This window comes from Pollachius pollachius, assembly GCF_949987615.1.
Source record: "Pollachius pollachius genome assembly, chromosome: 16".
NCBI lineage: Eukaryota > Metazoa > Chordata > Actinopteri > Gadiformes > Gadidae > Pollachius > Pollachius pollachius.
In genome coordinates, this window is record NC_136949.1 from 3,255,043 (window position 1) to 3,280,008 (window position 24,966).

General features: G+C 47.9%; 2 protein-coding genes across 2 annotated transcripts; both read right to left on the reverse strand.

Moving 5' to 3' along the window:
* Positions 1–312: 312 nt before the first annotated feature.
* marcksa (myristoylated alanine-rich protein kinase C substrate a) lies at positions 313–3,211 on the reverse strand. The gene is made up of 2 exons (XM_079753560.1): positions 2,916–3,211; positions 313–1,894 (listed from the first exon to the last, which is right to left on the reverse strand). Exons 1-2 carry the CDS (start codon positions 2,997–2,999, stop codon positions 1,241–1,243), a joined length of 738 nt encoding a protein of 245 aa, XP_079609686.1. The 5' UTR covers positions 3,000–3,211; the 3' UTR covers positions 313–1,240.
* Positions 3,212–22,881: 19,670 nt separating this feature from the next.
* Positions 22,882–23,943, reverse strand: LOC307087964 (gamma-crystallin M2-like; the record flags this gene model as incomplete). Its single annotated transcript, XM_079753677.1, has 2 exons — positions 22,882–23,160; positions 23,674–23,943. The coding sequence occupies 2 exons, from the start codon at positions 23,941–23,943 to the stop codon at positions 22,882–22,884; spliced, it is 549 nt and encodes a 182-aa protein (XP_079609803.1).
* Between the last annotated feature and the right edge of the window lie 1,023 nt (positions 23,944–24,966).

Below are 24,966 nucleotides of genomic sequence, written 5' to 3' on the forward strand. Positions count from 1 at the left end.
ATCCCATAATAACACCACTAATGGTGCGATGGACTTTAAAATGTAGCATGCTCAATGTAACTAGCAGGTCTAATTGAAAGAAAGCTTAAGTCTCGGTATGTATGCGGTTTCCTGTATAGTCTTTCTGGGTTCGGTCCATTTCCATTCCAAGACTATTTTGAACGTTATCAACTTATATTTCTATGTTTTACGTTCAACAATATTTGGAAGATGGCAGTCTCATCTTACAAATGTACCCTACCATTTATGATTCAATTAATTTCTCCCGCCCAGGAATAAAAGCCAAGAACATTTTTTTCAAATTTTATTCACATTTATTGTTTGCTTTCAGTGTGCTCACAGAAAATTAGAACACCTTTAAGCGAGGAGTTCAATAGCAATTTTTGTAAGCAAAGTTACATTCCATCTCTACGTCAAATTGGTCAAAGCTTCTCCTGTATTTACAAAAGGAAAAATGACACGATGCTACAAACATGGCATCTAATAAATTTTGTCAAAGACTGAAAAAGCTGTCGCTGTATTTAAAACATTACCACAGTATATAAACAGTAACGCCCCTCACAGCTTGGTTCGCGTTTTTATTCCCCAGATGAATCTGATCGGTACAAAACCTGTGTGTATTCAAGACTCATATAATCACAGTTAAAATCACCCTGCCTATACATACTTACATACTTTTTCTCTCCCTAAGGTCATAAATCAGCCTTTACATATTTAGCATTTCTAGGATCTGAAGGTACAGCTAAGGTGGCGCTGATGGAGGTGGATAGGATCTAGTCTAGTGGTTGTTGAAAGGTCTTAGTGTTGTTGGGCGGCCCTCTAAGACTATTCTCTAGGTAATAGTCTGGCCGTTCCCCCCCCCCCCCCCACCCATCATCTACCCCACCCGTCTACCCCGCCCACTCCATACACGTTGATAGGTTTTACATTTCTGTATAAAAGGAGGGAAATCAGAAAGTAATACTGACGCAAAACAAATATGGCAGAGTGTGACTTTCTGTTGTACGTTTCTGAAGCCGCCCCAGGAGCACGGGGGCTTTGTGTAAGGGGGGGGGGGGGGGGGGAAATGGGGCCGTAAAGAAAAGGAAAGAAAAGCTTTAAAGTATCCCTGGTGGTCGACAAGTCCTCCTCAGCCAAGATGGCGTCGCCCGTCACCCCAGCAGGGGAATGTTCTTTGATTATCTCTTCTTCGTCTCCCTTCTTCCATCGTCGTTGTGATTCGTCGTCCGGTAGCCGGAGTTTACTCCTCCGCCGCCGCCTCCGATGCCGCCGCCTCCGTCTGGGCCTCCACCTTCTGGGCCTCCTCCACTGCAGGAGCAGCCTCCTCCTCTGCCGCCGCCTCCTCCTCCTCCTCCACTTTGGGCTCCTCAGCCGGCTTCTCCGCCGGCTTCTCCGCAGCCTCTTCGGGTTTAGCCTCGACGGGGCCGGCGGCCTCCTTCTCCTCCTCCACCTTCTCTCCTCCGTCCACGGCGGAGGCCGCCTCTCCCTCGGCGGGCTTGGCCTCCTCCTCGCCTCCGTCCGCGGCCTCCTTCTTGGCCTCCTCCTCCTCGCCCGCCTCCTCCTCGCCCCCTTCTCCCGTCTCCTTCTTGGTCTTCCTCAAGGAGAAGCCGCTCAGCTTGAAGGACTTCTTGAAGGAGAACCTCTTCTTCTTCTTCTTGGGGGTCTCGGTGCTGGAGGAGGGCGTGGCCGCCTCATCGGCCTTCACCTCCGCCTCGCCCTCCACCGCCTCGCCCTCCACCTTGTCGCCGTTAGCGGCCGGCACCGCCTCGGCAGCGGCCGCCACCTCGGCCGTCACCTCCTCCTCCTTCTGGACCTCCTCGACCGCCGCTTTACCGTTGGCCTGCACCTCCTCTGCTGGGGAGGAGTCCCCGTTCACCTTCACATGGCCGTTTTCCTGCAGACAGAAACAGGGTTAATACCTGGTTCATACCGCAGGGGGCGGTAGACACCACGCTGCTGCCTCCACCACACCGCGAGGAACCGGCTGTTCGGTCGATTCCAGCGTTAACTTCCAACCCGTTTATTCTCAATCGTCTCTTTTCGCTATCGCTATGCGAGCGTTTGGAGAGCCTTGCGAACTCGCTTGTCTCAATCAACACGGCCGATGAAAGAAAAAACGCAGGCTCCCGAGAGATGTTAACGCAGTGCCTCGACTCCATCGCAAGGGGTCGATGCCCACCCGGTTGCTCCCCACGACGGAGCGCCAGCGCGGGCGTCTGCCCGTTAAAACACAGACGCTTGTTAGGAACCCAGTAGCATTTTACTCTCAAAACCACCAAGCACTTCAGAGTAATGTTTTCCTTTGACCCATGTTGCTTGGAACCAAGTGCAGGACGACCTCAGCTCTATGTGATGGAGGCTGCATCTCCACAGCCTCCCTCGCAAGGCGTGGTGCACCCATTGTCTACTCAATCAAACTTTTCATGTCCATAAAGCGAAGGATTCTAAGCCAAACCACTGATCAAATGCTTCGTGGCATGTGTGATCTGGGCACTAATGTCTGTAGTGCAGTATTGGAATCTCTGCTCATCTTTGGAACTAAAAAAGCTTCGCCTAACAAAGGACTAGAGATCTGGACTCGACCCGACAGGACCGCACAATCCCCCCGATCGCCATCCTAATGTGGGCCGTCGACCCGAGCTTTCTGTACTTTAGTCAATGGTTTTAATTAAAGCGGTCAACTGTTGATACTTGACAATAAACCGGTTGGATGTTTTATTGAACATCCAACCCATCTCTCATATTCAAGAAATTCTAACCATCCCATCGATCCACAATTACGCACGGCTGTGCGTTTGAGCCAAAAGCCCAAATGGACTACAGTAGCATTGATTAACCGGCACGTGGTGGTAAATCAAACATTAATGAACAATTAATGGACATTAATTAATTAATCAACATGAATTGGTACCGACCTGTCCGTTGGCTTTTGCCGGAGACACTGCTGCTTCTCCCGGCTTCTCTGCCTTCGCCGCCGCCCTGGAGAGAGCCGCTCCCATGCTGTCCTCAACAAAGAGCTGAGCGATCCACGGAGGAACAAAGACTGAGCGGATCTTCTCGGTGGAGCTCTGCCGATATTCCCCTCAGGAAAGTGAAATGCAAGAAGAAAAGCGAAGCAGTCCAAATGGCGGCGATGAATTGTTAACAAATCGCAGGGAATACCGCCAAGTGCAGAGAAGTAATAAAAATCCCAGTTTGTTACTGTGTTGCCGCAGACGAGCTGGAAAATGGAGAAATCTCGCTGGTCCCTAATAAGATGCGGGGTCCAACGCCCAGTACGGAGACGGACGGGGCGTGCAGCCAATCACGGGTGCCACAGGGATAAGGGGTGGCGCCTCAGAGAGGAGCGAACAATGGAGAGTTCATTCAGTGATGCGCTCTAATAATCTCCAGTGCTTTAACGGAAGATCTTTTGGTGCCGATTTAATATCTATATATTTAGAAGAAATCCAACTTGACATCGATCATCTCATTCGGACTGATTGATTGAAGATGAGCCGTATATTAGATTAGTTAATAGTAATTAGTAAATTAGTTTTGGGGACCTTTTCCCATTTGGCTTCGTCCGGCTGATGTCCTCACTCCTTCCTGTGGACTCTGTTACACCCTTCACACCTTAACCCATCTGAAACGCTGAGCACAGCTTCAGATGCAAAAGCACACAGCTTCAGATTAAAACCCTAACCCTACTAACACTAACCCAAACCCTACTAACCCTAACCCTAACCCTTTTAATCCTGACCCTCCTAACTCTAACCCTACCCCTACTAACCCTACCCCTACTAACACTACCCCAAACCCTACTAACCCTAACCCTACCCCTACTAACCCTACAGGGTTAGTAGGGGTAGGGTTAGAAGGGTTATAACCCTTCTAACCCTACCCCTTCTAACACTAACCCTGCTAATCCTACCACTACTAACCCTACTAACCCTAACCCTACCCCTACTAACCCACACCCTACTAACCTTACTAACCCTAACACTACTAACCCTACTCAGATGTACGATAGTCAATCACTTTCATCTCAACACATGGCCGTGTGTGTGTGTGTGTGTGTTTCCATGGCGATGTTGGCGGCTGGGGTCTTGGCGGTTTTGTGTTGGATGTGTCGCCTACTCCTGACTGCGCACTATATCAGCTCTTTGCAGTCTGGATTATACAAAGGCAAAGCATTGATTCAATTATCAGACAGGGGAACCAAAGCACCGCTGGTGAACGGCAGATTAAGGCCAAGATTCCCAACGAGAGAGAGCAGGGTCTTTACACTCTGCTGAAGGTCCATCGTCTGTTTCATAAGGGCACGTTCTGTGACTATATATATGCCAGAAAAAACAAGGATTGGTTTAATGAATGTAATTTACAACCGGCTGGGAGTCCGGTTAATCATTATCAGCACTCTTCTGTCCCCAACAAGATATATGAGATAATCATTAACTCACAGGTGTCCATATAAATATAGTTTACGATTCAATCAGTTTCCTAAGACATCACACAATGAAACCATGTTAGTTCATTTGTCCTGTTAATATTCAATATCATTTTTCCCTGAACGTTTTGGAAACTCTTCCGTTGGAAGGTGGGCCACAGAAATCGGTTGATTGCAAATCATTAAACTAAAGAAAACGTTTGATTTTCCACTGAAGAGGAAATGTGTGCCCCAGAGTTATAGGGTCAAAGGTCGGATGATGCGGAGGCCCGGTTTACTGCCCCTGACCTAACTGTCGAATGGTGGTTGAGCTGTGTTTGGTGCGTGGCGTGTTTGTATGCCTTCGGTCTAGCATAGTGTGTGTGGTGATAGATTGGTGGATGGCCATGCGTTTGTGCATCTGTGGGGTAGCGTACGAGTTTGTCCCTACATGGGTGTGCGTACATGCGTCCGTGGGTGTGTGTACATGCGTGTGTGTGTGTCGGTTTGCTTGTCACCTGAAATTGTGACGTGTGCAGGGGTTCATGCAAGCATGCGTGTGTGTGTGTGTCTTAGGGGAGTGTGTTGTTGCAGGCAAGTTGGCTGTTTTGTGCATGTATGTGTGTGTGTGTGTGTGTGTGTGCACCAGGATGAGTGTGTCTAAGGGGAGTGTGTTGTTTCAGGGCTGTTTGGTGAACCCGGGCTCGCGTCCCGTTTGCAATTCAAATGCAGCGCGTTGACAGAGACTACAGAGGGCCGGGCCGCCGGCCTCCACCTGGAGGCTTGGCATTTTTTCTTTTTGTTATCAAATGTTATGCAAAGCGAGGTTGTGGTTTGTAAGCGGAGCGCGGGCCCCTGGCTAGGGGCCCTGGCCAGGGGCCCTCGCTCCGCTCACAAACCACAACCTCGCCATTTGAGATCATCTGACGCCACTTCTAGTGACTCACCGGTGGCCGCTAGCTCCGCTGATGATCTGGAACTGGGTGGAAGGAGGGTTGCGGTGGGGCGGGAAAGCACTGCATCATGGGAGATATCCTACCGGAAAAGCCTGCGTCGAGTGGGACTGTCCAAGGGCTGGGGTGAAAGGTTATCGGTTCCTGTCTCGTGTGACCAGGATGTTGTGGGACCAGAAAATCAGCTCCCCCTCTCTTTCCATTGGACGTAAAACATTCAGAATAGCTGTTTTTTCTAAGGTATTTTCGGTTGCATAGCCTACATATTAACATTAACATATCACCAACAGCCACCTACATAGCATATATCAAGCTACTCACTTAACAATTAGATAACTATACAACTAATACCAAAGAATACAGCTTGTGGTTTTGTTTCACTGCTTAATGACAGAATGCCCTAACCCTAAGTCACACCTGATATTATGTTAAGATAGCTTATCGATACCAGATCCTGTAATTGAGGACTTGATGTCTTTATTGGGGCTGTACCAACAACATCACCCCCTGAGAGGTAAGGACCGGATGGACTGTATCAACATCAACCCCTGAGGGGTCAGGACAGGGTGGACTGTACCAACATCGACCCCTGAGGGGTAAGGACAGGACGGACTGTACCAACAATATCACCCCCTGAAGGGGTAAGGACAGGATGGACTGTACCAACAATATCACCCCCTGAGGGGTAAGGACAGGATGGACTATACCAACATCAACCACTGAGGGTTCAGGACAGGGTGGACTGTACCAACAACATGAACCCCTGAGGGTTCAGGACAGGATGGACTGTACCAACAACATGAACCCCTGAGTGTTCAGAACTGTGTGGACTGTACCAACAGCATCACCCCCTTAGGGAACTGGGTGGACAGTACCAACATCAACCCCTGGGGGGTCGGACAGGGTGGACTGTACCAACAACATGAACCCCTTAGGGAACTGGGTGGACCTGCCAGTATCCGTTGTCCCCAACATTACAATGGCAACACTGTGTTAACTTGTGTAGGTTACAATGTTATGTATTCCTTCGAATTATCTATTCATGTTAATTCAAGTTATGCTAACTAAATATCTAGTTTCTCTTGTCAATGACACATTTGTTTGACCGTCTTGGTTGGGCCAGCACTGGCGGGCGATGGGTAGTACTTCTGACCATTAAAAATACTAAATGAGTCCTGTCCACTGTTAATGAAACCCTTCTGTTCGTTCTCTGTTGACCCCATCGAGCTACGAAGACAGGACTTCCCTGTTGGGCTCAAAGGCACACCTTATCTGCACGGGGAAGTCAACCTGTGACTTTTTTGATTGCCACGCCCTGCTCCCCCTCTGCTCTCTGAACACTGAGTAACAACAGGCTCGTCAGGACCCCCTCCACGCCAAGCCCAGACCGATGTACTGACACAATATTGTCTTCTTTGTTTACCACTGGAAACACACAGGTGTAGAAACACACCTCCCATGCTGCCAGGCGGGAAGCAAGGTTAACCCTGTCCCTGACCCTAACCCTGACCCTACTGCCCTGAGGGGAGAAAGGTGACCCTGACCCTGCGAAACCCCGCTACATCAAGCAGGGGCTATGTGCCCTCTGTTAGGGTGCCATCTCAAGTTGCTCGATGTTCATAGAGCAGCTTTTTGGATTCAAAGCAGTTTAAAAATTTATTCTAGAAACAAGTGAAAATTATAAGATAATAGATTACTACTAGGAATGGGGAATGTCTAGAAGCCATCTTGTGTTCATGGTGGGACTTCACCTGCAGCAGAAGGTTTAGGGTGAGGGTGACCTTACCTCCCTGTAATGAAGACCGGATGGGTGGCAGGTTAGCTGGTGCGTTCTGTAACTTCCTGCCCACTCGTCTAGGGTTAGGGTTAGGGTTAGAGTGTTCAGCTGAGGTTTCTCTTGTGTGTGCAGAGGTGAACTTCTATATCATGTTACCAACATCTTTGTAAAAAGATGTTCTTCATGAAGGGTATGTTTGAAGAATGAAAAGGGGAATGCTGTTTTGAACAATATAGACAGAGAAATATTATGAATGAGCAACTTGTTTCCCTGCAGTGCCCTATGGATTAGACACTTTCCTGTTCTCTCTTTCCCGCTCTGTACTTCCCAGAGATCCCTGTGGGTTCAGCAGCAGGAGGGGAAGACAGGTAGTGCAGGACCTTCACATCAGCTAGGTGCAGTCCTATTTAAATGTTAAAGTGGCTCTAAGCAGAAGCCAGATAAAGATGACATACCTCTGTTCAAAGAAACCTTGAAATGGAAATTGACCTTGTGATCACTACTTTGCATTTAGTCTTGTGCTAAGATCCTCTTTGACTTGGAAATAGTCTTAAAAACACACCCATTTTAATTTGAGTCACGAGCATTTGCTCTTCATTGAGCTTGGCATTGCATTTCAAATCAAACAAGCTAGCAACGTTGTCAACAGCCTCCCTGATGTCCCCAGAACCCTATCTGAGGACATCACTTTAACTCTAAATGATGACATCACCCTAACCCTAACCGATGACATCACCCTAACCCTAACCGATGACATCACCCTAACCCTAACTAATGACATCACCCTAACCCTAACTAATGACATCACCCTAACGGATGACATCACCCTAACCCTAACCGATGACATCACCCTAATCCTAACTAATGAGATCACCCTAACCCTAACCGATGACATCACCATAACCTTAACTAATGACATCACCCTAACGGATGACATCACCCTAACCCTAACTAATGACATCACCCTTACCGATGACATCACCCTAACCCTAACGGATGACATCACCCTAACCCTAACGATGACATCACCCTAACCCTAACCGATGACATAACCCTCACTCTAACCTATGACATCACCCTAACCCTAACCGATGAAATCACCCTAACCGATGACATTACCCTAACCCTAACCGATGACATCACCCTAACCCTTACCGATGACATTACCCTAACCCTAACCGATGACATTACCCTAACCCTAAGTGATGACATCAACCTAACCCTAAGTGATGACATCATTACCCTAAGTGATGACATCACCCTAACCCTAAGTGATGACATCACCCTAGCCCTCAGAACCTAACCTGACCTGAACGCTGAAAGTTTGTCCGTTCCGTTTAAGGGCGTTAACCGGCTCAGCACTGCTTATTGTTCACCGGGTTGGAACCCTCCCAACTCAACCATTATTGGCGAGACGACATCAACTCCTACCCTCCTCCCCCATCCTCCGCCTCCTCCACTGTTTCTCATACAAAAGGTAAAGGAACCAAACACCCAGCGACGCGACAAAGAGACTAGCCGAAACATGATCGTCTCTCCGGGCTAATCCAGAGTTTAGAGGGTGATGCCTTTCTCTCGCTTGTATAACTACAGCTCTCCTCCTCACCAGCACCACCCTACCCTCTCTACACCCTCCTCACCACCACCCTTCTCTCTCTCTCTCTCTCTCTCTCTCTCTCTCTCTCTCTCTCTCTCTCTCCCTCACTCCCTATTGTTGGGTGTGTCTCTACCGGCATCATGTGTGTGTTTGTCTGTTTGGATGTATGCTTGTGTGGGTATGTTTCGATGTTCGTGTGTGTTTGTTTGTTTGCACGTGTGCGGTGACCTCTGAGCACTGGGGGCCTGGCACCTGGAACTGATAGACAGCAGATTCCTGGTGGAGGAGGACACAATCTCTCTCTCTCTCTCTCTCTCTCTCTCTCTCTCTCTCTCTCTCTCTCTCTCTCTCTCTCTCTCTCTCTCTCTCTCTCTCTCTCTCTCTCTCTCTCTCTCTCTCTCTCTCTCTCTCTCTCTCTCTCTCTCTCTCTCTCTCTCTCTCTCACACACACACACAAAGGGAGAGAAACAATTTTACACACACACACATACAGGTCCAGTGTGGATGTAAAAATCACTGAAAAGAAGGTTGATTGGAAGCTCCCAAACTCCCCTCTCTCCGTCTCTGTCTGTCTCTCTGTCTCTCTGTCTCTGTCTCTCTCTCGACAATTTGGGATTAATTCTTTCCAAGTTCTGAAACCAGAGAGAGAGTCTAGCTGGTCTGTGTTTGATTGTGTGTGTGTTGGTATTCATGCTGGTTGGTGGTTGCGCTTGTGTGTGTGTGTGTCTGTGTATTAGGTCTTTGTATGAGTGGATCGCTGCCTCAGCACTGGATCAGACCACAGGAACGCCACAAACACACGCACACATACACATACACACACTAGCTGGCTGCCTCTATCAGGCTCTATCTGTCTCTCTCTATCTGTCTCTCACTCTCTCTATTAACTTATCTCTTTACACGTCTCTAAATCGGTCTCTGTCTATCCATATGTCTGTCTTTCTCTCTCTCTCTCTCTCTCTCTCTCTCTCTCTCTCTCTCTCTCTCTCTCTCTCTCTCTCTCTCTCTGTTCAGTGGAGCTACAGCCATGCTACTCAGCTACAATCCACTGCTCGTTAGGCCAAACATCAAATCATCCAACATCTCAGGCATTCTGATTTGGGTTACATTGTTCCATCAATAGGATTATTCAGACACACACACCCCTGGCCGTAGAACGCTGACATGTGCAGTTAGGTCTCTTAATAGAGTGTGTGCATTGTTGTGTTTGAGTGTGTGGGGGATTGTGTGTTGGCAGTGGGAAAACTGGGACCATACATGTTATAGTGTTATACTGGGACTATACATGTAATATGGGTTATACTGGGACCATACATGCTATATAGGGTTAAACTGGGACTAATATGGGTTACACTGGGACCATACATTTTATACTGGGACTATACATGTTATGTAGGGTTATACTGGGACTATACATGTTATGTAGGGTTATACTGGGACCATACAAGTTATATAGGGTTTTACTGGGACCATACATGTTATATAGGGTTATACTGGGACTAGCCATGTTATATACGGTTATAGTGGGACTATATATGATATATATGGTTGTACTGGTACTATACATGTTATATAGTGTTATACTGGGACTACACATATTATAAATGGTTATACTGAGACTATATATATTATAAATGGTTATACTGGGAATATATATATTATAAATGGTTATACTGGGAATATACACGTTATATAGGGTTATACTGGGAATATACATGTTCTATAGTGTTATACTGGTCCTATACATGTTATATAGTGTTATACTGGGACTATACATGTTATATAGTGTTATACTGGGACTATACATATACTATACGTCGTTGAAAATATTGCAGCATTCGTATCCATCCCATTCCTGCCCAATGACGTAGAGCAGGTAGCAGCAAGTATTTTCTTTGCCAGCTGGAGTTGACATGGAGATGGTTGATTTGCAGAATGACATAGAGCTGAAAGCCACATCAAGGGACATTGTGTCTTTCGGGGACTGATCAGCAGAGAGAACTTCCTCTCCTCACAATATGTGCACTACCAGTAAGTGCCTACTTTGGATCCACTTCCCTCTGTCTGAGCACAGGAGCCGCCTCACTAACAGACACCTCACAGACTGTCTCAGACTGGCTGTCTGTAGCTATGAGCCAAACTTCAAGGCACTCACAGACAGTATACAGTCACAGCCATCTCACTGACTTGAGTGAATAGCAGGACTGCCACAGATTTGTTAGTTATTATTATTATTGTTATTATTAAGTGGCTTGATTTCCGTTGTTTCTATGAATTAGCCAAATAAAAAGCCTCAAGTTTGAAGTAAAATCTGGGCTGTGTTTTTCTCTCATTTTTTCGATAGGCAGATCTTGCTTTCACCAAGGCTGAGGTCAGGGATCTTGGGCTTAAGAAGGTTGATGACCACTGCTTTAGAGCTTAACCCTAATTAAAGGAGGACTCGTTAGTGCCTAACCCTAACCCTAGTGAGCTGTCATCTATTGAGTCCTTTCTGTTCCGATCCCCGCCGGACGTTGCGCTGGTGAATATGTTTGTGCAAAAAAGGAGAGGAAAGCACTTCCTCTTCTGACAGGAAGTGGTCTCTCGATGGTACTTTGCCACCATGGTTATTGGATCTCTCCAAGCTTCGTAAAACAGTGGTAACTGTGTTCATGGTTCTAGCAGGTGTTATGTTATGTTGAGCAGGAACTTAGAAAGAGAGAGATGAGAGATGAGAGAGAGAGAGAGAGAGAGAGACAGACAGACAGACAGACAGACAGACAGACAGACAGACAGACAGACAGCATGATGTGTGTGCTCCATGCCGCCATGGCCCAGCAGCACCTGGTGTTTTCCCACTCATAGACAACACAAACCCGCCCACTGACCACGCCCACAGCTGTTACTGGTACTCAGCAGAAAAACCCTCTGCTTTATTGTGGAAGTGGTAGAGCTTTATTGGTCTGGCTGACTTCAACTGACTGTTACGTAAACGGCTGTTATGTTGTTCTTAATGTGACAGAGGAATGCCTGGGTTAAGAAACTAGTGGGAAATATGCCAATGGACAGTATAACACACAAACTGCCTTTTTTAGACACATTATATATTCATATAAAAGTGTAGCATTACCAATTTGTTTTTGCATTTAGTTTGCATGAATGTTGATATGATCCACAATAATATGACATCATTCATTTGATTCTGATGCCTGCTTCTCAAGCAGTGAAGCAGGAGGAGGGGGGAGCAGAGAGGAGGGGGAGGGGGAGGGGGAGAGGGAGGGGGGAGGAGTAGGAGGAGAGGGGAGCAGAGAGGAGGGGGAGGGGGAGAGGGAGGGGGGAGGAGTAGGAGGAGGGGGGAGCAGAGAGGAGGGGGAGGGGGAGAGGGAGGGGGGAGGAGTAGGAGGAGGGGGGAGCAGAGAGGAGGGGGAGGGGGAGAGGGAGGGGGAGGAGGAGGAGGAGGAGGAGGAGGGAGCAGAGGGGAGGGTGAAGGGGAGAGGGAGGGGGGAGGAGGAGGATGAGGAGGGAGCAGAGGGGAGGGGGAGGGGTAGAGGGAGGGGGGAGGAGGAGGAGAGGGGAGCAGAGAGGAGGAGGAGAGGGAGAGGGAGGGGGGAGGAGGAGGGGGGAGGAGGAGAGGGGAGCAGAGAGGAGGAGGAGAGGGAGAGGGAGGGGGGAGGAGGAGGAGGGGGGGAGGGGAGAGGGGGGAGAGGGAGGGGGGAGGAGGAGGAGGAGGGGGAAGGGGAGGGGGGAGCAGAGGGGAGAGGGAGGGGGGAGGAGGAGGGGGGGAGGGGGGGAGGGGAGGGGAGAGGGGAGCAGAGAGGAGGAGGAGAGGGAGGGGGGAGGAGGGGGAGGGGGGGGGAGGAGGAGGAGGGGAGAAGGGAGCAGAGAGGAGGAGGGGGGAGGAGGGGGAGGGGGAGAGGGAGGAGGAGGGAGAGGGGAGAGGGGAGCAGAGAGGAGGAGGAGAGGGAGGGGGGAGGAGGAGGAGGGGAAGGGGGAGCAGAGAGGGGGAGGGGGGAGCAGAGAGGAGGGGGAGAGGGGGGGGGAGGAGGTGGATTGTGGAGGAGCAGGACGATGGAGGAGGAGGAGCAGGAGCAGGAGGAGGAGGAGGGTGGAGGAGCAGGAGGGTGGAGGAGGAGGAGCAGGAGGAGGAGGAGGTGAGTCCACTCAACCAGAGTTCTATCAGTGGACATCAAGAGACGGTCAACAAAAGGTACGCTTCTGAGATCCATCAGATCCGTCACCATGGAAACACAGACCGCCATGGCAACCGTTTGTTGTCATTGTTTAAATGTGAACACACACACACACACACACACACACACACACACACACACACACACACACACACACACACACTTTTGAGGAAGTGACTGAAAAGTCAAACTGCCAGCTGGGACATATTTGCATTTTGCTGATTGCTGATTGTTTCCCATGAGGCCTTGGATTTCAATAGAAAACCATCTTTTACTTAATACCTAAACTAACCATCTCTAACCTTATACCCAAACTGAGCCCCTTCTAACCTCATACCTAAACTTAGCCTTCTCTAACCTTATAGTCAAATGTAGCCCTCTCTAAGCTAATACCCAAACGACATGTATAACATTCAAACATAATAATAATATAATGTATGTATAACGACCACAAACGACGTGTATAACGATCAGCTAATAGGCCTTATTAAAACATGGAGCCTTTTTCCATCTGTCACATTAACTAGCTTGTTTGTTAGCATTATGCCAAGCTAGCTCGGTAAAAGATGCACCTGGAGTTGTTGTCATCATGGAGATGGTGTGGGTCCCGTTGAGGCGTCGACCCCTGACAGAGGGGAAGGAAGTAGTTGATTAAAGCGACAGGAAGCTGGCCCCCCCTCTCACCTCGTCTTCCTCCTCTTCCTCCTCCACTCTCCTCTTCTGGTCGCCTGCTGGCCCTAACACTAACCCTAACCCTAACCCTGACCGAGGACCAGAGACTGATTTTCTCGCTTTAGGCGGTATTAGTCCTACCTTCCAGAAGCTTCCACAACCGGTTCTGTTTCTTAGCCCCGCCCTGAAACATCATTGTTAATTTGCCTTTTTTAATAGTTCAGCGTACAGTGGTTTGCTCTTCAAAGCTGATCATGCTTCCGTACATCGCTTAGCTTCTTCTACCTTTCTTCCCAACTAGTAGTACACAACTAGTACACACCTCATGCTCTCACCTCCCTCATGTTGTCATTCTCCACCTGCCCCCTCCCTGCTCTCCGTCTGCGAGGGATGGTGTAGGGGGTGGGCGTTCGATGCCAGTTGGCCCTTTAGTGTGTGTGTGTGTGCGTGCGTGCGTGTGTGTGTGTGTGTGTGTGGTGGTTAGGTGGTAAGAGGTTAGGGTTAGGGTGAGGTTAGGGTTAGGGTTAGGGTTAGTGTTAGTGTTAGGGTTATCTCAATATGAAGAGAATATGATGAACTAAACATGAGATCTAAAGGCTGTCAGCCTTAAGCGGGAGACTGAAGGGGGAGAATGAAAGGGGGAGAATGAAGGGGGAGACTGAATGGGGGGAGAATGAAGGGGGGAGACTGAAGGGGGGAGACTGTAGGGTGAGACTGTAGGGGAGAATAAGGGGGGAGACTGAAGGGGGAGACTGAGGGGGGAGTCTGAAGGGGGGAGACTGAAGGGGGGAGACTGAAGGGGTGAGACTGTAGGGGGAGACTGTAGGGGGAGACTGTAGGGGGAGACTGAAGGGGGAGACTGTAGGGGGAGACTGAAGGGGGGAGACTGAAGGGGCATTCAGTTGTGTGTTAGGACCTAATGGCATTCAGTTGTGTGTTAGGACCTAAGGGCGTTCAGTTGTGTGTTAGGACCTAAGGGCGTTCAGTTGTGTGTTAGGACCTAAGGGCGTTCAGTTGTGTGTTAGGACCTAAGGGCGTTCAGTTGTGTGTTAGGACCTAAGGGCGTTCAGTTGTGTGTTAGGACCTAAGGGCGTTCAGTTGTGTGTTAGGACCTAATGGCGTTCAGTTGTGTGTTAGGACCTAAGGGCGTTCAGTTATGTGTTAGGACCTAAGGGCGTTCAGTTATGTGTTAGATCAGACCTGGCTTTGGGTCTTGGTGGATTTAGGAGTTAAAGCTGTGGCTTCTTTGCATGGACTGTAAATCTATGATTCATCGATGCTAGCTCCCAGCAGTTTGCATATCGGCTCACTCTCTGCCGGCCACAAACATTCAGCCCCAACCTGCTCCCAGGGAGCAGCTTTTACTTTGGACTGATGAGTGAGGTCACAGAGACCCCACCACCTCAGGTCATGGTAGGGGAAACCATTTCCATAGGAGGCGGGATAATACTAAGTCATTTGGGTTCATACCAGTTAATTCCAGTTCATACCATTTCATTCCAATACCAGGTTATACCAGTTAATTCCAGTTGATACCGGTTTATTCCAATACCAGTTAACACTAGTTAACTAGTTGTCTTTTCCCCAGAATAAAGGCATGAATTGGTTGATTGATGAAGAATATCATAAACATGTTATTTAGAACCCAATATCATAAACATGTTATACATAAAAAGGCTTGTTCATTGTTCATGGATTTAAATTGTAACCTAACCTTCTCCTAATCTAACCTCTCCTGACCTAGCCATGTCTTTATTGGTGGAATAAACCTCTCCCATTGGCCGCTAGTGATGACAATCATCACACTCCTCTTTGTGCTCAAACTATTGAGGACTAAAAGTAAAGCAAAACCTCCCCACACACTCACGCACGCACACACGCACACGCACACGCACACACACACACACACACACACACACACACACACACACACACACACACACACAGCTTTTCAGCCAGGACCCATTCCTGCTCCACACCCTCATTTGCATGTCCTTTGAAAGCAGGACCCTCTAAAGGGTGGAGGGGTGTGCTCCGCTCTCGGTCTGCGGCTGCTTTTCTCCCTTGGATGGGATCGGGTCCTGACCCCTAGTCTTAGATTGGCTGCTCTGCATGTTTCCTCCATTGGGAAGTCATTCTGGCTTTTGCTGACACAAGAGATTGGGGCTGTGTGTGTGCGTGCAGATGTGTTGTTTGGACTGAAGGCTCACGTCTCCTGGAGTGACTGATAGCTCACTGTTGTACTCACTGTTAGGGTGAGGTAAATATACCCCGAGGTTAGGGTTGGGCTATGATACTTACAGAAGTGGTCAACCAAACCCAGGTTAGGGTTTGGTTGACCACTTCTGTGTTTCCCCTGCCGAAGACATCACTATTTCTGTCTTTTTTCATAACATTTTTGGCGTTGTTTAGAATTTGCGGAGTGGTTTTGCAAAATATGTGCATGCATCCAAGTCTACTGATAATCTTCGATTAATGTGTAGGCTATATAAACTGTAAATAAAGACAAACCAAGAATGGAAAAGCTGTTTCAAGTTAAGATACAACATAAAATGTATGTTTATGAAACTATATAACCCAACAAATCTAGATAAATAATCCCATAATGAACCTGTAATGCTTAAAGTGAATGTTTACCACAGTAAATACTTCCAACAGCACTGTTTGGCCCTCCAGTCACTTTAATCATTTTATCTCTCTCAATGGAAGGCCAAAACATCTGCACCCGCTGAGGAACAATTGGAGACCGGCTGGATATTAATTCATCATTTGTAACGTGTTTTTCTTTCGGGCAACTGTTAGCTGCGTAATAAATTAGCGCTGTGGCTGGGCTGCCAGGGGGACTTCGATAAACGCAAGATTTTCCTTATCAGCTACACATGCTCATGGTGTGTTGATCTGAGCTTTAAAAGGAATGTGATGAACAGAAGTGGTACACTTGTCTGTCCACAGTATTGAACGTACTCTAGAGTGAAACATTTTAATTTACCTTTTTTTAAATAAGTAAAACGTTTTTAAATAAAACGTTTTTTCAAATAAATATGAGCAAATGTGTAGAACAAACAACCTAAATTCATTTATGAAAACATATATTTTTTAAATTGTACATGTTTGTTAAAAATTATCCTTTGCATTTGATATTGGTAACACCCCCCCCCCGCCCCCAACAACAACAACAACAACAACAAAAACGAACACATCCACAGGGTTTGAGGCAAGTTGGCTAACCCACTAGTAGTGTTGGTAGTAGTGGTGGTAGTGGTAGTAGTAGTAGTGGTAGTAGTAGTAGTAGTGGTAGTAGTATAGTAGTAGTAGTAGTGGTAGTAGTGGTAGTGGTGGTAGTAGTAGTATAGTAGTAGTAGTAGTGGTAGTAGTGGTAGTGGTAGTAGTAGTATAGTAGTGGTAGTAGTGGTAGTGGTGGTAGTAGTAGTAGTAGTAGTAGTGGTAGTAGTGGTAGTGGTAGTAGTAGTATAGTAGTGGTAGTAGTGGTAGTGGTGGTAGTAGTAGTATAGTAGTAGTAGTAGTGGTGGTAGTGGTAGTAGTTGTATAGTAGTAGTAGTAGTGGTGGTATTAGTAGTGGTAGTAGTAGTGGTGGTAGTAGTAGTAGTGGTGGTAGTGGTTGTAGTAGTATAGTAGTAGTAGTAGTGGTGGTAGTGGTAGTAGTAGTATAGTAGTAGTAGTAGTGGTGGTATTAGTAGTGGTAGTAGTAGTGGTGGTAGTAGTAGTAGTGGTGGTAGTAGTAGTAGTGGTAGTAGTAGTAGTAGTGGTAGTAGTAGTGGTGGTAGTAGTAGTAGTATAGTAGTAGTAGTGGTAGTAGTAGTAGTGGTGGTAGTAGTAGTAGTGGTGGTAGTGGTAGTAGTAGTATAGTAGCAGTAGTAGTGGTGGTGGTAGTAGTAGTAGTGGTGGTAGTGGTAGTAGTAGTATAGTAGTAGTAGTAGTGGTGGTAGTAGTAGTAGTGGTGGTAGTAGTAGTAGTGGTGGTAGTGGTGGTAGTAGTATAGTAGTAGTAGTAGTGGTGGTAGTAGTAGTAGTGCCCTCCTATCTTTGGTCTTCAGCAGAGCGTCACCCCTGTGGCTCCGCCCACTTTATGCTGTTTTACCACTTTTAACACCCCCCTCCCCCCCGCTGTGTTGACTCACCCTCTACTCCCAACCTCCCTTTCTCCCCCCCCCCCCCCGGGTGAGGGCAGTAGGTCTCAGCAGAGACCCGGGGAGACGACCCAGCTACCACTCTGGGGGGAGTGGGCTTCACACTGCGTTCTACCAGCTCCTCCTCACTGTATTTCCGAGGTTTATTACGCAGCTGGTGTGTTGTTGTATGCAGCAGCTCAACGACCAATGGAAGCTTCCAGAAGCTACTCTCTGGACCCCCGCTGCGGTGGTCTGAGGCGGCTCTGGACCCCCCTAGCTATCACCAGGGGGAACCCGTCGGACCTCCACTGACGGGTTGGACATATTACGCTAGGTCCTAGGGCTGAAGCCGGTTAGGTTATATATTAAGTTTAAGATACATTCAGATCAGATGTTCTGGCTAAGGGTGCTCAGGCTGACTTTAGGTAGGAGTTAATAGAGATGATGACAGCCTGAAGCTGGTATAATCAGGTAAAGCTTAAAGTGGCAATCTAGAGGACCTTCATGTAAATCAATGTCTGGTTGCTGGTTCCATCGCCCACTGAGGACACACCCTTGTGTTTGAGAGACTAGAGACTAGAGCAGCAGTATTATGAACGGCAGCAACGAGGTGCCAGCGGCTGCTTTGTATTCTTGGGAAGAAATACGGCCTAATCATCACAGACAAGGAAACAGAGTTCTTTATCGATTTCCTATTCTTTCTGTGTTCCAGTTAGTAGAGGAAGATACAGCAGTAGTGGGCACACTGGTTTTAACACTGGGTGCACAGGTTCCAAGGTTCCCTGTAAACCTTGTGTATTGAGTGCCTGCATCACTGAACCTTTGGGATCTATGTATATTGGAAGGGATGCAGTAGTTGTGTCGTAGGACGATCTGAAGAACTGGAAGAAGTTTGACAGAGAAACCTTTGTTTCAGGAATGCTGAATAGGCTTTAGAGCAGTCCCAGTTCTATCAAGACATCGACCTCGAGCACGGTGCTTCCCTTATCACTGCTTGACAAACAAACACGCACACAGAGAAACACACACACACACACACACACACACAGAAACACACACACACAGAAACAGACACACACACACACACACACACACACACCACACACCACACACTGCCCGCAGCTGTCTGGCGGCATCACTGCTAACACAGCAGCATGTGAAACTGGATTCTTCTTCTACCAGATTCCTCTGTTCCTCCAGTAGTTCACACCTGCTCTGCTTCTGAATAATGCTGCATTGGAGGGACCTCCCCCCCCCCCCCCCTCCTCTCCTCCCCTCCCCCATGACCCCGGGGGGGCAGCGGTCTGATATTCCATCTCTCCTTCCCTTTCTCTTCTTTCCCCAACAAGCTTTTCCAGTTCGTCAGACTCTGTGCCATGGCAACAGGGGGACAGAGGCTCGGAGACAAAGGCTCCTCAAAACGTGTGTGTGTGTGTGTGTGTGTGTGTGTGTGTGTGTGTGTGTGTGTGTGTGTGTATACGTGTGTGTGTGTGTGTGTGTGTGTGTGTGTGTGTTTGTTTGTGTTCACGTGTGTGTGTGTTTGCGTGTGAGTGTGTGTATGTGTGTGAGTGTGTGTGTGTGTGTGTGTTTGGGGATATGTGTGTGCCTGCCACCCAACACTGGTTGAACTGGGCTCTGAACCGGCTCTCCTCTAAACCAGCTCCAGCCTGCTCTCAGCCCTCCTGGGAGCTGGAGCCCTTACCCTGAGCTGTTGAGATTTGATTCCCCCCCCCCCAGGGTTCTGAACGTGTTGTTATTCAAACAAAAGTGTCCCAACGACTTTCCATGCATTGAATAATTGAAAAAAAGTGGTTCTACAGTAGTGTGTACTTTTGTGTAGCAGGAGAAGTGTAGTGGTGTGTACTTGTGTTCAGCAGGAGAAGTGTAGTGGTGTGTGTTTGTGTGTAGCGGAAGTAGTCTAGTGGTGTGTAATTGTGTGTAGCGGTGGTGTGTACTTGCGTGTAGCAGGACTTGTGTTGCGTTGTTTAGATGTGTCGTGGTATTTAGGTTGGTCCATTTTCAGTACCACCTTTATGACTGTTCGATTTGGAAAAGTAAATAAAGTTACAAACTTGTGGCTGACTGCTCGTCATCAACAATGGATCGGCGGTCAGGACTGAAGGAGTATTGAAGTAAAGAGACGGAAAAAAGGACATGGCACTCTTTTTAGTCAGTGGACAAAAGCGTAACAAATCAATGTTTTTGTTTTCAAGAAGAGACAACTTGTCTGTTTTTGCCAAAATCAGGCAGTAGAACTCTAGAACACTAAAACACGAGAACTGCATAACTCTAGAACACTAGATATCTAGAACAGTAGAACTCTAGAACTTTAGAACACTAGAAATTAAGCTCTAGAACACTAGAACACAGACCGTCTCTCTGGTCTCTGACCGTCTCTCTCTATTCTCTCTCAGATAGTCTCTAACTGGTCTCTCTCTCCTTTCAGACAGACTCAACATCTGAACTTTTATTTCTCCAGGAAGGGAGAGTGAGAGACAAGAGACAGAATGTGCGTCTGTGTGCAAGAGAGGGTGTGTGTGCGTGTTTGTGCAGTGTGTGTGTGAAAGTGTGAGTGTGTGCATGTGCGCGAGAGAGAGGTGAAAAGAGAGAAAGTGTGTAAAAGAGCCAGCGAGGGACAATGTGCTCGGCTACAAATCAACGGACCCTGTTGCACAGATTCCTTTGCGTCACGCCGGCCCTTTGTCCGCGCGTCAGGCTTCATCAGGGCCTCAATGGGCAGAGTCAACGTGGGGAGACACTTGGCAGATGGCCGTTCCCCCTCACCCCCCCCTCTCTCTCTCTCTCTCTCTCTCTCTCTCTCTCTCTTTCTCTTTCTCTCTCTCTCTCTCCCTCCCTCTCCGGGGGCCCCTGACTGGCGGCTCCTCCGGCCCCCAGCCCCTGTCCCCCCCCCCGAACCAGAGCCTCACAGTTGCTGCATCACCAGGTCATCGCTAAGGGCCTTTAAACAGTAATGAGAGAGAGAGAGAGAGAGAGCGAGGACCCCAACAGGGTCCAGTTAAAGGGTCCAGTCCTCACAGGGGACCCCAACAGAATCAGAATCACGTTTATTCAATCTTATTGTACGTGTACACACAAGTAAAAATCGTAGGCTTGTTTCTTCACCAGGCAAATAGCAGCAACAATACAAGAAAAGTAAATATAAGCACTTGAAAAAAAGTAGTAGAAGTGGTATTGGTACAAGCCACGGGGATATTCAGCTGTCTTGTATTATTCAGCTTCTTGTTTGCACTGCTTCCTTTTGCCGCGGTAATATTTGAGTTTGGCCCATATCTCAGGGTAGCTGCTGAGCTACACGTTTGTTAGAACTATTATTGAGCTCATTCTGTCTAAAAGGGTTCCGTAAGAGCTGCCCTTGAGCAAGCTCTCTGATGCTTTGGGGGCTAGGGTCAGGGTTAGGGGTAGGGCTATGTAAACATCCCTAAGCCGCCGTAGCCCCCAGTCTATTTATGGTGCTGGCCTTGCCTCCCTAAGGCAGTCATTAGGGTAACTGGGCCGCCAGTCTTTAAAACTCCTTAGTCATTCTAAGGCAGTCGTTAGGGTGACTGGGCCTCCAGTCTTTAAAACTCCTTAGTCATTCTAAGGCAGTCGTTAGGGTGACCTGGCCGGCAGTCTTTAAAACACCTTAGTCATTCTAAGGCAGTCGTTAGGGTGACCTGGCCGGCAGTCTTTAAAACACCTTAGTCATTCTAAGGCAGTCGTTAGGGTGACTGGGCCTCCAGTCTTTAAAACACCTTAGTCATTCTAAGGCAGTCGTTAGGGTGACTGGGCCTCCAGTCTTTAAAACACCTTAGTCATTCTAAGGCAGTCGTTAGGGTGACTGGGCCTCCAGTCTTTAAAACGCCTTAGTCATTCTAAGGCAGTCGTTAGGGTGACTGGGCCGCCAGTCTTTAAAACACCTTAGTCATTCTAAGGCAGTCGTTAGGGTGACTGGGCCGCCAGTCTTTAAAACACCTTAGTCACCCTCTGTCACCGAGGTCGACAACTCCATTCAAAAAGGTTCAAACCCCCAGAGGAGCTGCTTCCCCGGTTGGTCTGGGACACGATCCGCAACTCCAGACCGGTGGGCAGGTAGATGGAGGCCAGCTGTGGGGCCAGCAGTGGGGGAAGTCAGGGTTCTTTCTTTGCCCTATTCAACCCTGTTGACCGAGACTGAGCTCCAAAGAGACTTGAGACTGACCAATCTCACCTTCTTCACTCACTTCAGAGACTTACGGATGGAATGTGGTGCTTTTAAATGGTTTTGTAGTCTTGTACCCTGCGCTGTTGGGCCAGGCTTTACATTGCAATGTGTTGTGTACCTCATGAATCTTAAGGTTCTGCCTCTGTTTATCTTCTTTGTCTGACTCTGAAAGCTTAATTAGCTTAATGGTCCAGAAAGTAAACTCCATTAAAAAGTAATTGACTTCCCTCTCAAACGTTGACGCAACTGAATAGAGCCCTGTGGTGGATTTATTCATTGATCCAATGGACATTGAAGTACAAACTATACACATTGCTCTCAAAGCAAACCATTTGTGTGTTCATCCATTAGTGGTGGTCCAATCAAGTTGTGTCATAGTTTTGGTTGCGTGGCTAAAGGCCCTCATCTGTGCTTCATAGCCAACGTATGGAGATCCAAACTGAAAACAACAAGGAAAGGATGTTTAATCTGCACTATGGATTTTTATGGTAGCTATATTGTTGGATTCCTAGATTGACTTCTAGTCGTATTACTGATTGTGTTGTTGTGGGGAGACCTTGGTATTGACTTGATTTGTATCCCAGTGCAGCAGTGGGCCATTATCATATGTAGTCATTTAGCAGATGCATTTCTCTAAAGCCAAAGTAGGAGTTTGGGGTTAGGCATCTTACAAAGGCCTATGTGGACATTGGGAATCAAACATATGAACCTTTCAGCTGGGACTCAAACACTCTAGCCAGTAGCCACTACACTATCCTGTAGCAGTAACAGCGTTCACACATTCATGTTCACCACCGCAACACACAGAGATCGATTTCCCACAACAAACATTAGTGTCAAGAATAGCTTTTATTTGGTTTCATTGATAAGGGCTTGATTGGTCAGGAAAAGTAGTGGTCTAGAACCTCATGGGGGAGACAGAAGGTCTGCTGGAGTCGTTGATGACCTCATGGAAGAGACTGGAGGTCTGCTGGTCTAGTAGTAAGAGTCGTTGATGCGCCTCATGCTCATGAACTTCATGCCGTTCATGCCCTGGTTCATGAAGTTCCTGTACTCTCCGGGCCTCATGTACATCATCCTGCCCCTGTACATTGGCTGCTCGTACATCAGCCAGTGGCCGTCCATCACGTTGCAGGACATGCAGTTGGACATGCGGTAGCGGTCCATAACGTTCTCACAGTCGTCCATCAGCTCGTGCATCTGGCCGCCAAAGTTCTCCCTCTCGTAGATGTTCATCCTGTAGTTGCCCCTGTGCTGTAAGGCGAGAAGAGAGAGGACAGAGAGGGGAAGCCGATGAGACTCTTTACCTCACTTCTATCAAAATAACTCAGATACAATTCACGGATACTCAGGGATGCTTAAGCTGGGAGTCAAGCCCCCTTACTACTACTACTACTAGACGATCCTACCCTCTCTCAACATATACAGTTCATGTTAGAAAGAGAGAGCAGTCTGGCCTTACCATGGGGGTCATGTCAGTCTGGCCCTAACCCTAACCCTAACCCTAACCCTAACCCTAACCCTAACCCTAACCCTAACCCTTACCATGGGGATCATGCAGTTAGCTTAGCGCTGTGCTTACCACGGGGATCATGCAGTTAGCTTAGCGCTGTGCTTACCACGGGGATCATGCAGTTAGCTTAGCGCTGTGCTTACCACGGGGATCATGCAGTTAGCTTAGCGCTGCGCTTACCACGGGGATCATGCAGTTAGCTTAGCGCTGCGCTTACCACGGGGATCATGCAGTTAGCTTAGAGCTGTGCTTACCATGGGGATCATGCGGACGGACTTGATGCAGTCGCTCATGCCCATCATGCTCATGTAGTCGGAGTACTCTCCCCTCTTCATGAAGTACTGGTTGCCCATGAAGTTGGAGCGGTCGTAGACCATGAAGCAGCCGCGCTCCACCCTGCAGGAGTGGCACCTGCTCAGGTAGGAGGACATGTCAGCACAGTCGCTGCTGCACTCGTAGGACCGGCCCTGGAAGTTCCTGTCCTCGTAGAAGGTGATTCTGCTCATGCTGTTGCCGGAAGACATGGTCGGTCGTCGGGTTTGCGTGGTCGCTGCGGTGGCTGGTGGGGGCTTGGGGTTTAGCTGGAGCTGAACTGACTCTACCTGGCCGGAGGATTGGTTTTTATAGCTCTCGACCAGAGGGCCCGTCCCACTGTCCCCCTGTTTCCCTCTGCGACGAAACCCCCTGAGCCAGCACCTGGGCGGGGAGGCCCCAGCGAGCGGCCTGGTCTGCTATAGAGGGACCCAGGGCACAAAGGCTGGCTGAAAGGGTTAACACACAAAGGGCCCACGGTGTGTTGTTGTCCATAACTGTCATTGTTCATTTTGCTATTTTTGCTGAGTTATCGCTTCCCAAAAGTTGTGCGTGTGTTTCGCTGGACATACTTTGGGCTTTGTTTTAAAGTTACAATACTCATCCTTGATTTGTACTTACTTACTTTAAAAGGTAAAAAAAATATCATGAATATTGATCTTTGATCAAATTCGAGGATTGTTGTGATGTTTTACATACTTAGACAATTAGTTTTGGCTCTGTTATTTTAACATCTTCATTAACGAATACAATTTTGGGATTCTTACTCTTTCAATGTCAACGTAATGAAACACTTTTACTGAACTATTTTTGTGAACTAATGACCAAAACATAATTTATTCAAGCAAAATCACACGAGAGGGAGTGCTGTTGTATTGAATATCAGCACGGCTGCGATTCAGTCGTACGGACGAGGCCGTAGGCCGAGTGCCGAAGATAATCACAGCCGTGCTGATATTCAGTACAACAACACAACCTTGAGTGTGATATTGCTTTTATACAACAGTTCTGCACCATTTACTGGTTAACAGTCATAAGCAACAATAGATTATAATTTGTTTGTTTATTTAATGATGGATTTGGCTCTGCCAACACAAATAGAGCCGCAACTGTACTAGGACTGAACTGTTGCCAAGCAACATATAAACACACCATCTTAATAACATTAACCATTGTTAATACACCTGTAAAGCGGAGTGATACACATATAGTTTAAAGTCCAAGTTCTGTAATAC